Here is a 20669-nt window from a genome sequence, read left to right as displayed (position 1 = left end):
CTTTTTGCACGTGGTCGCGTAGTGATTCGCCTCAGTCCGGGTGGCGGAGGACGAATCTCAGTTGCCTCCGCGTCTGAGACCACCAATCCACGCATCTTATCACGTGGCTTGTTGAGCGCGTTGCCACAGAGACATAGCGCGCGTGGAGGCTTCACGCCATCCACCGCGGCAACCACGCTCAACTCACCATGCGCCCCACCGAGAACAAACCACATTATAGTGACCACGAGGAGGTTACCCCATGTGACTCTACCCTCCCTAGCAACCGGGCCAATTTGGTTGCATAGGAGACCTGGCTGGAGTCACTCAGCACGCCCTGGGATTCGAACTAGTGAACTAGCGAACTCCAGGGGAGGTAGCCAGCGTATTTTACCACTGATACTTTTTGCACTTTTAACGTCTTCAACTCTGGGGCATTTTTGGGCTGCCGTCTGCAATTTTTCACACTCAAATTTAAAAGCTCACCATTTACACATACTGTGGACTATTTGCCAAACACTGGCCCCCAAATAAAAAAAGACTCCAATTATTCATAAATAAAATTATATATGTTTACAGTCTTATGATAAATATAATTGTATTTTTTTAATCTTTTTTTTTTTTTTTTCCTAACTTTGTAAGCACCTAATTCTGGTTCTGTTCACTCCACCTACCTCCAAAAGGTCTTATTTTATTCCATCTACCTTCTGTCACAAAATGCCGATCCGAACACATTTTAGCCCTCACAGATGTGCTCATCCATAGACATTCATTCTAATTTTCAGTTCATGCACCACCCTCGTTATTTTATCGAATATCTCGGCCTCTGAGTGGACTAGAAACTCAATCTAGGTGTCATTAGAAAGCTCCTCATCTTTGCAATGAAATATATATTACATATATTACATATATAACATATATTTCCAGTTATTTGTTTTGCATGCTTTTCCTTCTGGATGGCATAATTTGTTCTGGACATCTAAGACATAATATTAGATTATTCAGCCAAGCAAGCTCACAGACAAGTAAAAATGGCAAATTTTTCAGAAAGCTGCCTAAGGTCAAAGCAGATATAAAGTTTTTAGCTATTTGGTGCTTACAGCAGCAGTGATCGGCACATTAAACAGACGTTTGTATTTGATGACTTACAGAAATCATATTTCACTTTGTGATTCTTTTGAAAATCTTTTGAACTGTGGTATTACGTGCAACAAAATAAACTATACAGTCACATTCCTGAGAATGAGAGTTTTTATTTGATATATTTTTGTCTGTTTAAGTACTATTTGAAAGACTTCAAGAATCATATTGATATTTCTACCACATGACCTCTAGCTGGCGCTGATTTGCGATACAAATGTTTTCAGGCCTTATTTTGTTATTTTCTGCAACATAAATGCAGAAGTGATGGTTATCTCTGAAAAGTTCAGATTCTAAGCTTTCAAACGATACCTCATATGCCTGACTAATGTATTCGGAGACTTCAGTGTTTTAAGTGTACATTTTTTCACGACATAGCGGCCCATTTTGGACCCACTGGCGGGTCAGCAGAGTTGAAGAGGTTAAAAGTAATTTGACTACAGTAATGTGTTACTTTGTAATTAGATTACACCCTACACTAGTAATGTTATACATGTATCTTAAATGTCCATATGTGCCAGTATAAAACACATGTAATGTATTTTTGAACAATAGGATACCCAAACATTGGCAAACCAAAATTTTTTAAAAACTGATGGAATAAAAATAAAGGCTTATAACAAATAGATACATCAGTTTACTCGACCATACTAACTGTAACCTTGCCATGTTGTTTTTTAGAAGCAAAATTGCTGTAAAGTGATACTCTATATAAACTTAAAAGTGGTCTGATCTGTTAAACATAACATTAATGAAGATAAATGATTGTAAAAAACGACCTCATTTTCTCATACAAGCTTGTTGATATGAGATGGCTCTTGCACCCCTTAATAACATACGTACACAGTACACACATTATATCACGTCATCACCTCGCCTTTATACACACACACACACACACACACACACACACACTGCGTCGCTGCTGCAGTGAGAACATGAAGGCTTGAGCAGGAACCATATCAAATATTTATAGGGGTGACCGCAGGAAACAACGATTGCTCATTCAGTGAGAGAGAGAGAGAGAGCGTGAGGCGTAATTTTCTCTCACTTGCACACAAGGTCAAAATTACAAACACCACATGAATCAATACAGTGACCGGGCGGAGAGTTGCACGCCACTTACAGCCGCCCAACTCATTTATCACCTGCCTGCTGTGTGTTACCGTCAGCAACACACACACACACACACACACACATTTCAATGGTTCTGGCAGCTAACACAAAGGTTGCTGGTTCAATCTGAAGAGTCAATGTATGTAGACAGATCCAAGATGAATGTTGCTTTGAATCTGAGTTAAAATCACACATATAGACTGAAGACATATTATAAAGGCCCGGAAAAGTATTTAGACACGTAAGTCTTGCTTAAAATGATAGAAATGTAATTGCATTAAACAGCAAAATATCAAAGTAGGTGACATTAATTCACAAAAATTTCACTTTTTATTCAAAACATCTGACCGAAAAAGAGATTTGTTAGGTTTAAAATGAGGATAATTATATAGATATAGATTAAATGAACCCACTTTATATTATATAAGCTCCAAAAAGCATATAAATGCAGCATAAAAGTAATCCATATGACTGTAGTGGTTTAATCCATGTCTTCAGAAGTGATTTGATAGGTGTGGGTGAGAAACAGATCAATATTTAAGTCATTTTTTTGCTAGAATTTCTTCTCCCTGCCCAGTAGGGGGCATATGCATGAAGAATGTGGATCACCAAAAACACAAGAAGAAGAATGTGAAAGTGAAAGTGAAAGTGGAGATTGACTGAGAAGGGAGGAGAATTTATAGTAAAAATTCAAATATTGATCGGTTTCTAACCAACACCTATCATATCTCTTCTGAAGACATGGATTAAACCACTGGAGTCATATGGATTACTTTTAAGCCGTCCTATGTGATTTTTGGAGCCTCAAAATGTAGGCACCCATTCACTTGCACTGGATGTACAGAGCTGAGACATTCTTCTAAAAATCTTAATTTTGTTCTGCTGAAGAAAGAAAGTCATAGGCGTCCTGGATGGCATGAGGGTGAGTAAATGATGAGAGAATTTTCATTTTTGGGTGAACTACCCCTGCAGTGTCTGTAGTTACACTGTTAACCTTACCCCTAACCCTACCCTAACCCCTACTGCTAAACCTATGAGTACCTCAACCTCAGTAGCAGCAAATGTGAATTTTGTGAGAATTTTACAGAACAACAAGTAGTTACACAATACAAACATTGTATTGTATGTATTTTAATGTTAGTACATAGTAGTTAAAGACACCTAATATAAAGTGGGACCGATTAAATTATTGTGATGTCACACCGCATGTCTAGGTTCTTCTGAGCAGCAGCTTTCAGTGGTGAATAAGGACAGTTCTGTGATTGTAATAAACTTTTAAGCATTATATAATCTAATAATGTTGTTTTATGTTAGTAAAAGTTATTATAAAACTACGTATGCACTGATATGAAGATGTTTGGCTGATACCGATATTTTGCCACTTACCTGATTTTTTCATCAGATCACAGTATTACTTCGGAATTATGCTTTTTTTTTTTTTTTTTTTACTGTTCTGACAATAAGTAATTTCATTAGGACATGTATTGGATCTGTTGAACATATGACAGGCCAACATTTTAAAGAGAGCCAATAATAGAGATAAAAGATGATAGAAATAAAAAAAGATACAAAAATAACATGATGATTGATATGAAATAAGGTCATTTTATACTTCTAAAACATTTTTTGCACTTCTGGTTTTGTAGTTCAAAATGACAGAGCTCACATTTTACATGTATATACAGTATGTGATATTCCTGTTCTACCCGTTTCGTCCGGGACTCGAACCGGCGTCTCCAGCATGGGAGGCAGGTGCACTAACAAGGAGGCTAAAGGCTACAGTCCCTAGCATCAGTCACTAGTGCACCTCTTGAGGTCAGGAGAATGAGGTTTATACACATTGCTATCTATCAGCTGGCTCCCGTTACATATACTATACAAATTTTATACTATGCATATGTTGGATAGTTCCACAGAAATGTCAACCAAATCATGGAAAAATAAAAAGTTACCAAAGGAACAAAACCCTTTTCAATTCTGTATTATAGTGGTATAATGGACAATGGATAATGCAGACCACTAGAGGGCGCCGCTTGCTCACACAGCACTGACTGGAGAACTGAATGCAGAAATGCAGCCTTTTAAGGTTTAGTAATCATGCAAGGCCATATTGTGATTTCATAATGGATATCATACTGATGTCTCAGAAGTCAAAGTCTGCTGGTTTCAAAGTGTTTTAGATGGTTTTCCTCATTATGTATTCTATATAGGTATGTGCCATTTTCATAACTGTCACGTTCATTTACGGTGGTTTGTCCCACATAAGCGCGAGAACGAGAAAGAATAAACATTTAATATTACATGTTCTCAGGAGTGCCAACCCTTCTACATATTGTGGCTATTATTATTTCTGAATTCACCCTACACTAACCCCTACCCCTAAACCTAACCCTAACCTTACCTTACAAAAATTAACCATGGTTTTACTGCAGTAACCATAGTATCACCATGGTATTTTGTGGTAAAAATCATAGTTACCACAGAATTATACATGGTTACTATATTAACACCATATGACTTTAGTAACACCATGGCTTCCACCAAACTACATGGCTACTACAATATTACAGTAGTAAAACCATGGTTAATTTTATCTAATTTAAACCTTTCTCTCAACTCCCCGATCTTCACCTTGATCAAATCACAGCAAGGAAATTAAGAGTGGAGACAGGACACAGGATGGGAAAAAGTGGGACAAAACTTGGAATTGAACCCGGGTCATCCGCACAGTCATACCGTCATTACACCCGACGCCACTTCAGCAACATTTGGGGGTGCAGTGTGCCTTCAGTTTCTGTGTTTCCACCAGACTATTAGAGTACAAATAGTCATTCCGCTTTAATTTTACCTGTGTGATTCCAAGTGAAGTAAAACAGAAGTACTTAGGAATGTCTCTTTTAACACTCATTTCCTCTCTGTTTGTCTATCTGTCTGTCTGTAGTGTAAAATGGAGCAGCAGGCGTGTTTGTCGGGTAAGGGAGTGTCTGTGTTGTGTTCTGGTTTATGTCCTTGTGTCAGTGCTAGAGTTCCTAAACCAGAACCCAAGATCAAGATTGATCCAGAGACTTCAGCTGAATCCAAACCAGGTGAGTCCTTCAAAACATCTGTCCAGCTCTGAGCATCTGTTCTGAACACTGAACATACCCTGAAAACAAATCCCCAGGAGTTTCATATAACAAGTAAACACATAACATTATCTTTACAGATCACCTCTGCTTATGTTTGATGCCTCATTCCTCCGACACATTTGATAGTCTTTTTGAAATAATATAGTGCTGCAACAACTAAACAATTATACACGATAATCACGTCACTTTACAGAAGTCAAAAATGCATTTGCATGAGACATCTCATTTAAGAAAATGGCTGAAATGAGTTGAAGAGAATAGAGCACAACACAAGTAGTACAAAACACTGAACCACTTTAAATTTAGCTCTTCAAAGAAGATCGTAAGCATAGAGTTTAATGTGAGCCGATTGATGTGTCAGGTGCGTTGACAGAGTGCTTGTGCTGTTTAACCCTTTAAGCTCATCAAAATATTAATAACTGCAGTCTTGACCAACACAAAATAGGTATCGTTTGAAAGCTTAGAAGTTCTACTTTCCAATGCATGTAGACATTATGACCAAAACTGAACAAGTGCTTTGAAATTTGCAGACAAAACAGAAGTTTTCAATTTTGATAATTTATAAAGTAAATTGCACTGTACATATTATTGCAATCAGTAAAAACATCACAGACTCACAGACAAAAATATATCGAGTAATAGCTAAATATATGTCTTTGACAATTATGTTGCTGTTGCTTATATGCTGTGTGTTCGCTTATAACTTCATGGAAAATGAACGGAACATAAAATATTACATATCATTACTTAGAGGAGGTGATTATCTTCAAAACAAACCCACACACAAGGTAATCGGATGCATAGATCATTAGATAATCCACATGAAGCACAATGTTACATATGGCCACCAGCAGATGGCACCAAATACATGACACAGACTCAATGATGACTCAAATGACACAGAATGAAACTCATTCTGTGAAATCTCATTACTAAAATCATGTCTGCATGCTATGCAAACCTTTAGTCATTGTTGTGTTTGCATGTGTAATTACTTCTTATGTACATGTCATTATGTTTTATTTAAAGGGTTAATGTGGCTGAGAGTTGTTTCTCTTATGTTTACTGTTATTTCCTACATTTTATAATGTTTCATTGTTATGAATTCAAAGTCATGCATGTATTTCCATTTTGCAAAACCGTTTGTCCTCACCGCAAGTGAGTCTCCGTTAAGCTTCATTAGCTGTGTTTCCATCTAAATATTTCAAATTTTTTAATTGCATTTCTAAAAATTAGACTAAAGATTAGTCGACTAAAGAAGCGCATTATCTTGAGGGAGCCGTCTTGTCATGATGGAGCAGCTAAATTACCTCCTTGCTTGAAGAGTTTTATTTGCAGGATTTGAGCAATTGTACCTTGTTTTATTAAAACCTGCCAGGAGACGCCACAGAATAAGTGTAATATCTGATATAATGAGGCCTGAAATGGCTGCGAAGCCCTATGATCAATGGGAAAGCATGTGCTCCTGCATACAATCATGTATTTTTTTATAATCACATTTTAACAAAATAAAGGAAATAAAATTTGGCTTTTTTATCTGATTAATTGAAGCAATAATTGAAGATTAATTGATTATTAAAATAATCGTTAGTTGCAACCCAGCCTGGCATGACTTTCTGTAAAATTTTAGGTCTGTATATTAAATATTCAGAGTTATGTTTGTGTCAAAGCAAGTTTGGTGTTTAGCTCTTAATGTTCATTTTTGTATGAGTTGAAATTGAAATTGTAATGCTTTTGAGTGGGTTTATTGTTCCTCTAAATGATTAATGTGTTCCTGCTTAGTAGGTCACAAAAGGAGATGTTTAACAATGTTCATGCTGATCTTTTCCATACCATGAAAGCAAACAGTGACTCGGGGCTGTCAAGATCTAAAATGCACCAGAAAAACACCTTTAAATTAGTCAGTACGACTTATACGTTGTATTCCAAGTCTAAATCTCCTTTTGTGTTTCACAGAAGCAAGAAAGTACCATGTGTTTTTCTTGAACTATTCCATGACATACAATATGCACTTGAACAAGATCTGATTCTTACATAAAACATACAGTATATAAGCTGTGATTCTCTCTCTGTAGTGTCTGTAGAGATGTGTACTGGTCAGGATTTGGCGGATCTGGGTGACAGGCTCAGAGACTGGTTTCAGCTTCTTCATGGCAATGCGAAGCAGAACAACTCTGGAAGACAGAGCACAACATCAGGTCAACATTTTTACACAAAACTGAATTAAAACAGCATAATATTAGTATTTATTTCCAAGATGATAACTGGATGCCATTGGCTGAATTAAACACAACATAATGAGGTCGTGTGAGTTCTCACAGTTGTGTCCTCGTCTGCAGTGTTTGACAGGGGTCACGTGGCTGGCTGTAAGGACTCTATCGGCTGGATGTTCTCCAAGCTGGACACCAGTAATGACCTGTTCTTGGATCATTCCGAGCTGGCTGCCGTAAACCTGGAGAAATATGAAGTGTGCATCAGACCTTTCTTCAACTCCTGTGACTCCTACCGAGATGGCAAAGTTTCCACAGCAGAGTGGTGTCTGTGTTTCTGGAGAGAGAGTGAGTCTGTCTTGATTCAATCAATTCATTCTCTCTTCAAATGTTTCCATTTTATATTGTACTTCTTTAAAAGAGAACATTTAGAAATGTCTTTAACCCTCTTATGTTATTCGGTCATTTTTGACCGAAATACATTTTTTAAATTTAATAAAAATGGTTTCACTTATCTGATCAGTACAAGACTTGGTGGCTTTTCCTCCATTTGCCATTTGAACATGCAAAACAAACTGGGTGGTCATAAAAAAAAAAAAGAGTGACACCTTTGGTATTCACGGTCAAAATTGACCGACCATTGAAAATGAATGGGAAAGGCCAAAAAAACCCCACAAAAAAAACAGAGAAGTTTTTTTTATCTGACAAATACAATCAATAAATCAGCCACAATGCAGAACAAAACAGACAGGAATTACAGGGTGAGACTCTAAAACATCCTCAGTGCAAAACATACACACCCACTCACACACAAACACACTTACACACACAAGAATGAACTGGTGAGACTATAACATTTTTTTATGACATTTTTTTTTTTTTTTTTACATTTGTCAAATAAAACCAATAAATCAGCCACAATGCTAAACATACACACTCAGAAATGAAGGGGCGAGACAATAACACACACACAGTGCAGAACACAAAAATAGTATCATAAAAAAAGGGTTACACATCTAAACCTTCCGCGAATGCCAAAGGATGGTGCCATTTTTGAATACTATAGGAGGGTTAAAAATACTGATTTAGAAATTACTATATTTAGACCATGTCCATGCTAATCCATTTTAGTTTGAAAACTCACTTTTCAGTTTCCTGATGTCATTGTTTTCCAAAGTATGTGCTAATGGAAAGCGCTTTGAAAGGAGGAAAATATTGTTTTAGCATGGATGAGAGTCGTAAACGTAGCAAAATTAATGCGTTTTCAAACAAAAATGGATAAGCGTGTACATAGCGTGTAAATTCTTCTAATTAAAACTAAGGAATCAAATAAATGAATACATGAAAATCTTGAATTATTTATTGTATTTTTATTTATTTTTTAAATGGTAACACTTTATTTTAAGAGTCCACAATAATGTACTAGTTAAGCATGAATAAGACAGTTAATAATAATTAACTGCATGCAGATTTAGGCTAACTTAGCCATAATTTACAATGTATTAAACATCTTATTTTTTTGTAGAAAGTAATGCATTTAATGCTCAGTTTTAGAGATCTTATATTAAGTTGCTAAATAATATTAAGCCAGAAATTCATTCTAATTATGATCAGCTTTACAAAGCTGCTTCTAATAAATTATTAATATCTTTTATTAAAGACTTGACCCTCTGTTCTAAAGTGAGAGTTTAACTTATTAAAGTTATTGGTTTGTTTTGCACATTTAAATTACTGTAAAACTCTCTGAACATTTTTAAGTTTACTGCAAATATTGTAAACACCTAATAAATGTCAAACAACGTAATAACCTGTATAAGTAAATATTTATTTTAAGATTTTAGCAATTCATTAGTAACAATTTAGTAAAACCAATAATAATTTGTCATAAAAAAAAATTTTCAATTTGAAATGCCCAATTCCCAATGTGCTTTTAAGTCCTTGTGGTCGCGTAGTGATTTGCCTCAATCCGGGTGGTGGAGGACGATTCCCAGCTGCCTCCTCGTCTGAGACATCAATCCACGCATCTTATCACGTGGCTTGTTGAGCGTGTTGCCACGGAGACATAGCGTGTGTGGAGGCTTCACGCCATCCATGCTCAACTCACCACGCACCCCACCGAGAGCGAGAACCACATTATAGTGACCATGAGGAGGTTACCACATGTGACTCTACCCTCCCTAGCAACCGGGCCAATTAGGTTGCTTAGGAGACCTGGCTGGAGTCACTCAGCATGCCCTGGATTCGAACTAGCGAACTCCAGAGGTGGTAGTCAGCACCTTTATCACTGAGATACCCAGGCCCCCTCATAAATACTGTCTTAATATATTTCAATAAACTGAAAATACCACCTAATACATGCAAAACAAAGCAATAAGTTGAATAGGTTAAACGTTCACTATAGATCAGGGGGTCCAGTTGTCTTTAATAGAATATTTTGATATATAAATGTAAAATATATTCATAATTATTCTATTAATATATATACAGGGTGGCCCAAAAAAATAGTGGCCACAATGTTTGATTGCTCATATCTTAAAAATGCATTAAGGCGTTTGCACAATTTTTTGCCGTACTTCTACAGCTTTTTGTAAACAACATAATGACATCACTGTGACGTCATCATGAGCAGCAACTTGCTACAAATAAATAAAAAATAAAAAAAACAGGGTCAGCACCTAAGCACCTAAATTTGCTGCCATTGCAAACTTCACTGAACGATTTACTTCACTAAACATTCAGTTCTTGAATTTCATGTGTGGGAAGCAGGAAAAATGGGCAAGCGTAAGGATCTGAGCGACTTTGACAAGGGCCAAATTGTGATGGCTAGACGAAAGGGTCAGAGCATCTCCAAAATGGCAGGTCTTGTGGGGTGTTCCTGGTATGCAGTGGTTAGTACCTACCAAAAGTGATCCAAGGAAGGACAACTGGTAATCTGGCAACAGGGTCATGGGCGCCAAAGGCTCACTGATGCGCGCTGGGAGCGAAGGCTAGCCTGTCTGGTCCGATCCCACAGAAGAGCTACTGTTGCACAAATTGCTGAAAAACTTAATGCTGGCCATGATAGAAAGGTGTCAGAACACACAGTGCATTGCAGCTTGCTGCTTATGTGGCTGCGTAGCCACACACCGTTCAGAGTGCCCATGCTGACCCCTGTCCACCGCCAAAAGTGCCTACAATGGGCACGTGACCGTCAGAACTGGACCTTTGAGCAATGGAAGAAGGTGGCCTGGTCTGATGAATCACGTTTTCTTTTAGATCAGGTGGCTGGCCAGGTGCGTGTGTGTCATTTACCTGGGGAAGAGATGGCAGCAGGTTGCACTATGGGAAGAAACAATGCTCTGGGCAATGTTCTGCTGGGAAACCTTGGGTCCTGACATTCATGTGGATATTACTTTGACATGTGCCACCTACCTAAACATAGTTGCAGACCAGGTACACCCCTTCATGGCAACGGTATTCCCTGATGGCAGTGGCGTCTTTCAGCAGGATAATGCGCCCTGCCACACTGCAAAAATTATCCAGGAATGGTTTGAGGAACATGATGAAGAGTTCAAGGTGTTGTCTTGGCCTCCAAATTCCCCAGATCTCAATCCGATTGAGCATCTATGGGATGTGCTGGGCCAACAAGTCCATTCCATGGAGACTCCACAGGACATCTTCAGAGGTCTTGTGGAGTCCATGCCTCGACGGGTCAGAGCTGTTTTGGTGGCATGATAGGGACCTACACGATATTAGGCAGGTGGTTTTAATGTTGTGGCTGATCGGTATATATGCATTTATTAGTAACAGCTTTGTTAAACTAATATTAATTAGCCTAAATTACTGGCTTAATATTGTTCATTAAAGTTGATGGATCTCTAAAATTGAGCATTAACATTTTAATGCATTTAATGCACAAAAATAAGACATTTAATAAATTGCAAATTATGGCCTTACTCTACATTCAGTTAGTTATTACATTTTGTACTATCCATGCTTAACTAGAGCATTATTGTGGACCCTTAAAATAAAGTGTTACCAAAACATTATATAACAGATTTATTTGATTAAAGTTGAATAACGTCCTGGTTACTTTCATAACCTCCGTTCCCTGATGGAGGGAACGAGACAATGTGTTGATGTAGTGACACTAGGGGTCACTCTTGGGAGCCTCAAACACCTCTGCTTTTTGAAAAAAGGCCAGTGGGCATTGGAGAGTGGAATTTGCATGCCACTCTCCCAGACATACAGGTATAAAAGGAGCTGGTATTCAACCACTCATTCAGGTTTTGTGCTGAGGAGCTGAGACAAGGTCCCGGCCATTTCCGCGGGTAGTTCAGTGTTGTGGCAAGAGGGACACAAAGTCTCATTCCCTCCATCAGGGAACAGAGGTTACGAAAGTAACCAGGACTTTCTCTATCTGTCACTCACTCGACGTTGTGTCGATGCAGTGACACTATACAAAACGCCACAACTAGCTGAAATGTGTTAAGTGGACTGGCGGTGTGAGACAGGCAGACCGCTGTGTGCCTCGTAGCCAGCACACCAGGCCATCACGTAACCTCCCCCAACGCTCTTATTAGCATCGAACGGTCCTTTGGGAACAAGTCGACTGCCCAACAATAGGAACAGGCTAGCCCAGCTGTGGCCCCTTTTCCTCTTTTTTCTCCCCAAAAAGAGTGGAATTTGTTAACCGACTGGGGGCCATAAATGTCTACGTTGGGGGGGTGTCACTCCCAAGGGGAAGACACCGCGGAGACCACACCCCACCCAGAGAAGGGGGGGGGGGGTGTTTTGAGTGGAAATACGTCACATGGTCTTCCCAAGTCTTGTCGGAAGTATGTCATGTGGAGAAGTCGCATGGTAGGTCCTACCCAAGGGGGGAGGATTTTCAACAAACATGATGACCAGGGGCAGAGGGGCCTCTGCCCAAGGAATACGCAGTTTACCGACAGGGAAATTATTTAGCAGAAGATATCACATGGGGTCACCTACGGGGAACCAGCACAAGTGGAGCACCTACCCCAGTACAGGGCCTAATTAGCACATGTACTGGGCTGGCAGCAAGTTTCTCCACAAACTCGTCTGCCACAGGGCTAAGGAGGCAAGTCATCCAGGGATCACAACTTGTGAACATGACTGGGGGTCAAAAGCGCACATCTTCACCTCATGGGAGGGGAAAGGCGCTATGCGCAAGCGGTACACCCGGCAAGCTGTCCCAGAACTTACCTACTCGTACCCAACAAAACACGGGACGAAACCGGCTCAACCCGGAGATTGTAGAACCTCGCAAAGGTGTTGGGTGTTGCCCAGCCCGCTGCTCTGCTGATGTCTGCCAAAGAGGTGCCACAGGTCAGGGCCCAGGAGGCCGCCACACTCCTAGTAGAGTGGGCTCATAACCCCATGGGGGGCAGCACGTCCTGAGTGTGATATGCCATCACGATGGCATCAACGACCCAGTGGGCGATCCTCTGTTTGGAGACAGTGCTTCCTTTCCACTGTCAACCAAATCAGACAAAGAGCTGCTCGGAGCTTCTAAAACTCTGCGTGTGATCCAAATAGATGCATAAAGCACGCACCGGACACAGCAATGCCAAAGCTGGGTCTGCCTCCTCCTGGGGCAGCGCTTGCAGGTTAACCACCTGATCCCTAAAAGGGGTAGTGGGAACCTTGGGCACGTAGCCTGGTTGGGGTCTCAGGATCACATGAGAGTAACCCGGACCTAACTCCAGGCACGATTTGCTGACAAAGAACACCTGCAGGTCCCCTACCCTCTGATGAAAGTGAGCGCAGTCAGGAGGGCAGTCTTCAAAGAGAGTGCCTTAAGCTCAACTGACTCCAGGGGCTCAAAGGGAGCTCCCCGTAGACCCCAAAGGACTACAGAGAGGTCCTATGAGGGGATGAGGCGCTGTCTGGAGGGATTCAACCTCCTAGCGCTTCTCAGGAACCTGATGACCAAGTCATGCTTCCCCAAATACTTACCATCCACTGCATCGTGATGTGCCGAAATGGCAGCTACATACACCATCAAGGTGGAGGGGGACAGCCGCCCCTCCAGCCTCTCCTGCAGGAAGGAAAGCACCCATCCGACTGCGCATCTCTGGGGGTCGCGAGGAGCGTGAGGTCCGAGAACCACGTCTGGGTGGACCAGTAGGGTGCTACTAGGACAACCTGCTCCTCATCCTCCCTGACCTTGCACAGGGTTTGTGCAAGTAGGCTCACTGGGGGAAACACGTATTTGCATAATCCCGAGGACCAGCTGTGTGCCAGCGCATCTATACCGAGGGGTGCCTCGGTCAGGGCGTACCAAAGCGGGCAGTGGGAGGATTCCCGGGAAGCAAACAGGTCTACCTGTGCTCGACCAAATAGACTCCAAATCAGCTGGACCACCTGGGGGTGGAGTCTCCACTCTCCCCTGAGCGTAACCTGTCGTGACAGCACATCCGCTGCGGTGTTGAGGTTGCCCGGGATGTGAGTGGCTCGTAGTGACTTGAGGCGCTGCTGACTCCAGAGGTGGAGATGGCGGACGAGTTGTGACATGCAACGGGAGCGTAGACGGCCTTGACGGTTGATGTACGCTACCGTCGCCATGTTGTCCATCTGGACCAACATGTGCTTGCCCTGAATCAACGGCCAGAACCTCCGCAGGGTGAGCAGTACTGCCAACAACATGAGGCAGTTGATGTGCCAACGCAGCCGCGGGCCAGTCCACGAGCCGGCGGCTGTGTGCCCTTTGCATATTGGAGGCATCCATTCAGGTCTACCACCGTGAATCAATCTTGATGCCGAACGCTCGCTAAAATGCATTTTTGCATCAGCATCTTGAATGGGAGTCTGTGCAAAGCCCAGTTCAGTACTCGCTGGTCCAAGATTGGCCGCAACCCACTGCCTTTCTTCGGTATGATGAAGTAGGGGCTGTAAAACCCCTTCTTCATCTCGGCCGGAGGGACAGGCTCTATCGTACCCTTCCGTAGAAGGGTAGCGATCTCCGCACGCAAGGCAGCGGCGTTCTCGCCCTTCACTGAGGTGAAGTGGACGCTGCTGAACCTGGGCGGGCACCTGGTGAACTGAATCGTGTAGCCGAGTCGGACGGTCCGGGTCAGCCATTGTGACGGGTTGGAAACTGCGAACCACGCGTCCAAATTCCAGGCGAGGGGAACCAAGGGGACAATCACGTCGGATGTACCGGCGGGTGGGGCCTCACGGCGGGGCGGAGCCTGAGGCACCACTTTGAGGGGGCTCAAACCCCGTGGGTGGACGACGGTCGTGACGACGGCCGTGCGCACCTGATATGTGACCCAGGGAACAAGAAAACCACTATTTTGTTGAAGTTTTGGGTACCGCAGCTTCTTGGGCATGCGGCAAAAAGTGAAACAAATGATTCTCCTCCTGGCCCTCCACCGGGGGATGGAGTGGTCTGTCTACCAGCTCCATAGAAGTGGGTCTCCTCATCCTTGGGTCACCCGTCTCAGGAGCGCTTCGAAGCATTCCTTGGGTTCTTGGCGGCCAGCCGTGAGACGGGTGGTTTCTGCTTCCATGCCAGGGCCGGGCCGCGGGATCGGGCTGCGGCGGAGTCGGTGCTGTTGCTGCAGGAGCACGAGCAAACGGGGTGCAGGGTCTTGAGCCGTGCCGGGGCAGGATGTGTTGAATAGCCTCCGTCTGGTGCTTCACCACCGAGAACTGCTGGGCAAAGTCCTCGACGGTGTCGCCGAACAGGCCAACCTGGGAAATGGGGGCGTCAAGGAACTGTGCCTTGTCAGCCTCTCTCATCTCGACCTGGTTGAGCCAAAGGTGGTGCTCCTGGACCACCAGGGTGGACATCGCCTGCCCAAGAGACCATGCCTTGACCTCCGTCACCCGGAGAGTGAGGTCGGTTGCCGAGCGCAGTTACTGCATCAATCCTGGGTCAGAACTACCCTTGTGCATCTCTTTTAGCGCCCTGGCTTGGTGTACCTGCAGGAGAGCCATGGCGTGCAGGGCGGAGGCGGATTGTCCTGCAGCACCATAGGCCTTAGCCGTCAGAGACGAAGAAAACCTACAGGCCCTGCACGGGAGCTTCGGGCGCCCACGCCAGGTGGTGGTGCTCTGCGGGCACAAGTGCACCACGAGCACCTTATCCACCTGGGGATCACCGAATACCACTTGGCCACCCCACCATCGAGGGTAGTGAGAGCGGGGGAGCTGAAAGATCGGGATCGGGTAGTAAAAGGTGCCCCCCACGATCTTGTCAGCTCCTCATGCACTTCCGGGAAGAAAGGGACCAGGGTGGGGGCCCAGGAACCAATCATCGAGCCGCGAGGGTTCAGGGGAGAGTGGAGGGTTCCACTCTAGCCTGATGCTCGCGGCTGCCCGGGAAAGCATGTCCGTCATCATCGTGTTGGCCTGAGACTGGGCGACCACACCCAAAGGAGGAAGCCCAGCCGAAGCCTTCGCGTCAGACTGGACGAGCCCGCTCTCTGATGCTGCGCTCGATAACTCATCGTCTTCCTGGGCCCCGAATAAGAGATCGAACTCGCCCTGAGACGAGCCGGCGGTCTCATCCCGACCAGGGCAAGCGAGCGTGTTGAGGAATGGGAGGTCCGTGGGGGGTTACTGGCGGAGGTGCTCCCACTGAAGTCCTCAAATCGCCCCCAGTGCTAACCGATGCGGCCTCATACCCGTAGGTAGAAGGACCGAGGCGGGGAGCCGCTGGGGTGGCTTGCTTTCTTACGAAGTCAAGCCGCGACCGCAACGTTGCCATGGTCATTTTCACGCAATGAGGACAAGACCCATCCATGAACGATGTCTCCACGTGGGCAGCGCCCAGACATGTAAGACAGCGATCGTGGCCGTCAGAAGTGGAGAGATAATGACTGCAACCAGGAATAACACACACACGGAAAGGCATCTTTAAAAAGACGTTCAGTGTGTGCCGCTCTTTTATGAAAATATACTCTTTTAGAATATACTCTTTGTTTTGCTCTGCCGAAGCACCCATGGGCATTCTCTGCACTCCACGGGTGCAGAGGGGGAGAAGCCGCTGAAATGCGCTGTAAATCCAGCAGTTTGAGGTGAACGGAAGGGAGAATTGAATTCAGTGCACTGAATGCAACCGCTCGGCTCCGAAAAGAAAATCTGAATGAGTGGTTGCATACCAGCTCCTTTTATACCCGTATGTCCGGGGGAGTGGCATGCAAATTCCACTCGCCAATTCCCATTGGCCTTTTTCAAAAAGCAGAGGTGTTTGGGGCTCACAAGTGTGACCCCTAGTGTCACTACATCGACAAAACTTTGAGTGAGTGATGATCCTTCATGTGTTGTCAGAACCTCCATGTCTGCTTGAGATCGAGAGGATCCAGATACAGGAAGCATCTACAAGAAAACCAGGTAAACACACACACGCACACTAACACACACACACAAACACAAAAAAACACACACACTAACACACACACAGACACACAAACACACACACACACTTGAATGAAATGTGTGTTTGTTTACTTAGCTATAATTTTGGGACAAATTTGTCCCTAGTAGTTTGCTAAATATGACTAAACTTTGGGGACATTCTGGGTTTCCTCATTTGGAAAAATGAACATTTATATTAAAAACTATGTTTTTATAGGGTTAGTCAGTAGTAGCTATTAGCTTTAAATAAAAACAATAAATGTCTATGAGGGGAAGGGTTGAAAATTAATTTGAATCGGTGACATCAGCTGAAAATGAAAGTAATTTAATTTTAATTCAAGATTACAAAGACTTTTTTATGTTGATTTTATTTTGGAATAACATGCACAAAGAATCCTTCATTATTAGACCAGGAACATGTTTTAAGACTGTAAATAGTGGTCAGTGTTGATTTCATGTTGACTTTAAACTCAAATCTATTATTGTGTGTCTGTGTGCAGGTATGTACATCCCCAGCTGCGATGAAGATGGCTATTACAGGAAACTGCAGTGTGACCGCAGTCGAGGCGAGTGTTGGTGTGTAGATCCGCATGGAACAGAGGCCACAGGGTCACGTATCCATGGAAACCCAGACTGCGGTGAGCGCCGCTGGATCTATTAGTTTTGAGCATAAACTTAACATCATGTGGACTGCACAGTCATTAAGTTTGTCTCTGTTGTAGATGATCTGGTCAGTTCTGGAGATTTCAGCAGCGGCGTCGGATGGGAGGATGAAGAGGAGAAAGAGACGGAGGAGAACGCAGAGGAGGAAGAGGAGGAGGAGGAGCCGGGTGAGAGTGATGATGGAGGATACATCTGGTAAAACATCTACACGTGACACGTGTCCATGAGCGCTGCAGATCAACTTGTCCACAGACAAACCAGCTGTTTTCTTTGATTTTTGACGCATTCAAACCAGATTTAACAGGGTAGTATGTTTAATCCGAGATGATTTATGCAAAAGAACTTGTTCTTCATGGTAAATAACTTCTGGAGAGCAGGTTAAACACTCACCTGTTTAGCTGTGCATGTGGCTATAGCCAGAGTTTCGTGTGCATTTGATATGTTTGCATTACAGGAATTTCTAACCTAGATTATTAGCTGTAGAATAACGCAGTATCTCACTCACAGTTGCGCTGTTGTTCTGAATGTCAGCATGACTGTGATTTTAGGTAATCACCACAGAGAGATTGTGAGTGTGATACTGTTTTTATACAGCAGTTCTGTGATGTACAGTTAGTCGCTCATTAATTGCGTTTAATAATATAGCGCAACAGTGCCTGCCCACTTTTTCAGCTGTGTTTTTGATTTTGTCTTTTTTTTTTTTTTTTTTACAAAATCCTTCATTAAAAGAGTTGTAAGTATCACAATTTTGATTTTAATTAAAAAAAAAGTACAGTGGCAAGAAAAAGTAAGTGACCCCCTTGGATTTAATAACTGGTTGATTCTCCTTTGGCAGCAATAACCTGAACCAAGTGTTTCCGGTAGCTGCGGATTAGACCTGCACAATGTTCAGAAGGAATTTGGGATCATTCTTCCTTACAGAACTGCTTCAGCTCAGACATATTCTTAGTATGTCTGGTGTTGAACAGCTCTCTTGATGTCATTCCACAGCATCTCTATTGGGTTAAGGTATAGGCTCTGACTGGGACACTCCAAAAGGTGAATTTTCTTTTTTTGAACCCATTCTGTAGTGGATTTACTTCAATGTTTAGGGTCATTGTCCTGCTGCATCACTCAGCTTCTACTGAGCTTCAGCTGGTGCACAGACACCCTGACATTATCCTGTAGGATATCTTGATAAACTTGAGAATTCATATTTCCCTCAGTGAGGGCAAGTGGTCCAGGCCCCGAACCAGCAAAGCAGCCCCAATTCATGATGCTCCCTCCACCGTACTTCAGTGTTGGAATGCGGCGCCCTTTTTACGCCATACATATTGCATATCCTAAACAATTCCAACTTAGTTTCATCAGTCCACAAAACATTTTCCCAGTAGCATTGTGGAGTGTCAAGGTGGTCTTTGGCAAACTTCAGGTGCGCAGCAATGATTTTGTTGGAAAGCAGCGGCTTCATTCGTGACGTCCTGCCATGAACACCATACCTGTTTAATGTTTTCCGTATAGTAGACTCATGAACAGAGATGTTAACCAGTTCCAGTGATTCCTTCAAGTCTTTATCTGTCACTCTAGGGTTCTTTTATACCTCATTGAGCATTCTGCGGTGTGCCCTTTGAGTCATCTTGGCTGGATGGCCACTTCTAGTGAGAGTACCTATAGTACTAAATCATCTCCATTTATAGACAGTTTGTCTAACTGTGGACAGATGAATATCTAATCTCTTCAAGATAACTTTGTAACCCTTTCCAGCTTTATGCAAAGCAAACATTCTTGATCGTAGGTCTTCTGTGATCCCTTGGTCCACGTCAGCGGATACTTGTTGTGAATAGCAAACTCAAAATGTTTGAGTGCTTTTTATAATCAGAGTAGCTCTAACCCACACCTCCAATCTCGTTTCATTAATTGGATGCCAGTTTTTCCAACTCCTGACTCTAATTAGCTTTTGTTGACATCATTAGCCTAGGGGTTCACATACTTTTTCCAACCTTCAATGTGAATGTTTGAATGATGTATTCAGTATATAAAAGAACAATACAATAATGTGTGTGTTATTAGTTAAAACAGATTCTGTTTGTTCATTATTGTAACAGATGAAGTTCAAACCAGATTTTAAGATGAATTTATACATAAATGCAAGTAATTCCAAAAGGGGTCACATATTTTTTCTTGCCACTTTAAGTGTAGAATCAATATATTTTAAGTTCAATGAAAAATATTCAGATATATACAAATATATTAGTAGTTTGAGCATGTAGAGAGAGTAACTCGATTGTGTGATTCACAGTGCATCATGGGAGTGGGCGGTCACTGCAGAGTTCTTTTGGCGCACTTTGTTTGCCTTGTTTCTTTTATTGGTGGATTTTTCCCCCCTCAGGATCATGGGTAGTGTAGTTCTTCACCAGGAACTCCACTATTAAACATGATTTCAGCAAATATCATCGATGAACAACTTCGGAGTTCATGGAACAAACTATTGTATAATTTTCTTGAACACGAATGTACCGCTTTTATTATTTAATTTGAATGTGCATTTACTCAATGTTTCTGTCCTGTTTATTAAAACCTGTGCGTCTCCATGGATACTTAAGAATGAAATGCCACAAAAGTGAAATGCTATAAGTTGCTGAATGTAATTGTTCTCGGTTTTTGAATATTTTTTGAAGTATTGCATGATCATTCACAACAAACAACTCTAGATGTATTATGTTCAGATAGTGACACTACCTAAAGGTTGCGTGGTAACATCGGCAAAATGTGACCTCTAAATGTGTGAAATAAAATGTTGTAAATAATTGAATTGTCTCTGTGTACAAAGAAATATTTTATGTTGCCAGACTTGTTATAAAAAACTCCTCTGAAGAAATATCTTATGAAAAAACTCCATTGACTGAGCTTTTAGCAGCCACTAAAAACACTCTGCTGTGAGAAGCTTGTAGACATTATGACCAAAACAAGTGCTTTGAAATTTGTAGACAAATCAGAAGTGTGCTGTTTTAATAATTTATGAAAAATTTTGCTCTGTACATATTATTGTAATAGGTAAAAGATCTAACTGATCAAATAGCCATGT

At 42.3% G+C, this 20669-nt stretch overlaps 1 protein-coding gene across 1 annotated transcript in view; it reads left to right on the top strand.

Annotated features, from left to right (window-relative positions):
* LOC127423227 (testican-2-like) overlaps window positions 1-20396 on the top strand; it is a 54375-nt gene extending 33979 nt beyond the window's left edge. Inside the window, exons 6-11 of the mRNA XM_051667366.1 lie at window positions 5177-5321; window positions 7439-7561; window positions 7703-7921; window positions 16856-16918; window positions 17443-17580; window positions 17665-20396. Of these exons, the coding sequence (XP_051523326.1) occupies window positions 5177-5321; window positions 7439-7561; window positions 7703-7921; window positions 16856-16918; window positions 17443-17580; window positions 17665-17804 (828 nt within the window). The 3' untranslated portion in view covers window positions 17805-20396. The remainder of the gene's footprint in view (window positions 1-5176; window positions 5322-7438; window positions 7562-7702; window positions 7922-16855; window positions 16919-17442; window positions 17581-17664) is intronic.
* Window positions 20397-20669: the final 273 nt, after the last annotated feature.

The sequence above is a fragment of the Myxocyprinus asiaticus genome, chromosome 32, assembly GCF_019703515.2.
Source record: "Myxocyprinus asiaticus isolate MX2 ecotype Aquarium Trade chromosome 32, UBuf_Myxa_2, whole genome shotgun sequence".
Lineage (NCBI taxonomy): Eukaryota > Metazoa > Chordata > Actinopteri > Cypriniformes > Catostomidae > Myxocyprinus > Myxocyprinus asiaticus.
Note: the sequence above shows the minus strand (reverse complement) of the source record. Positions and strands in the feature narration are given on the sequence as shown.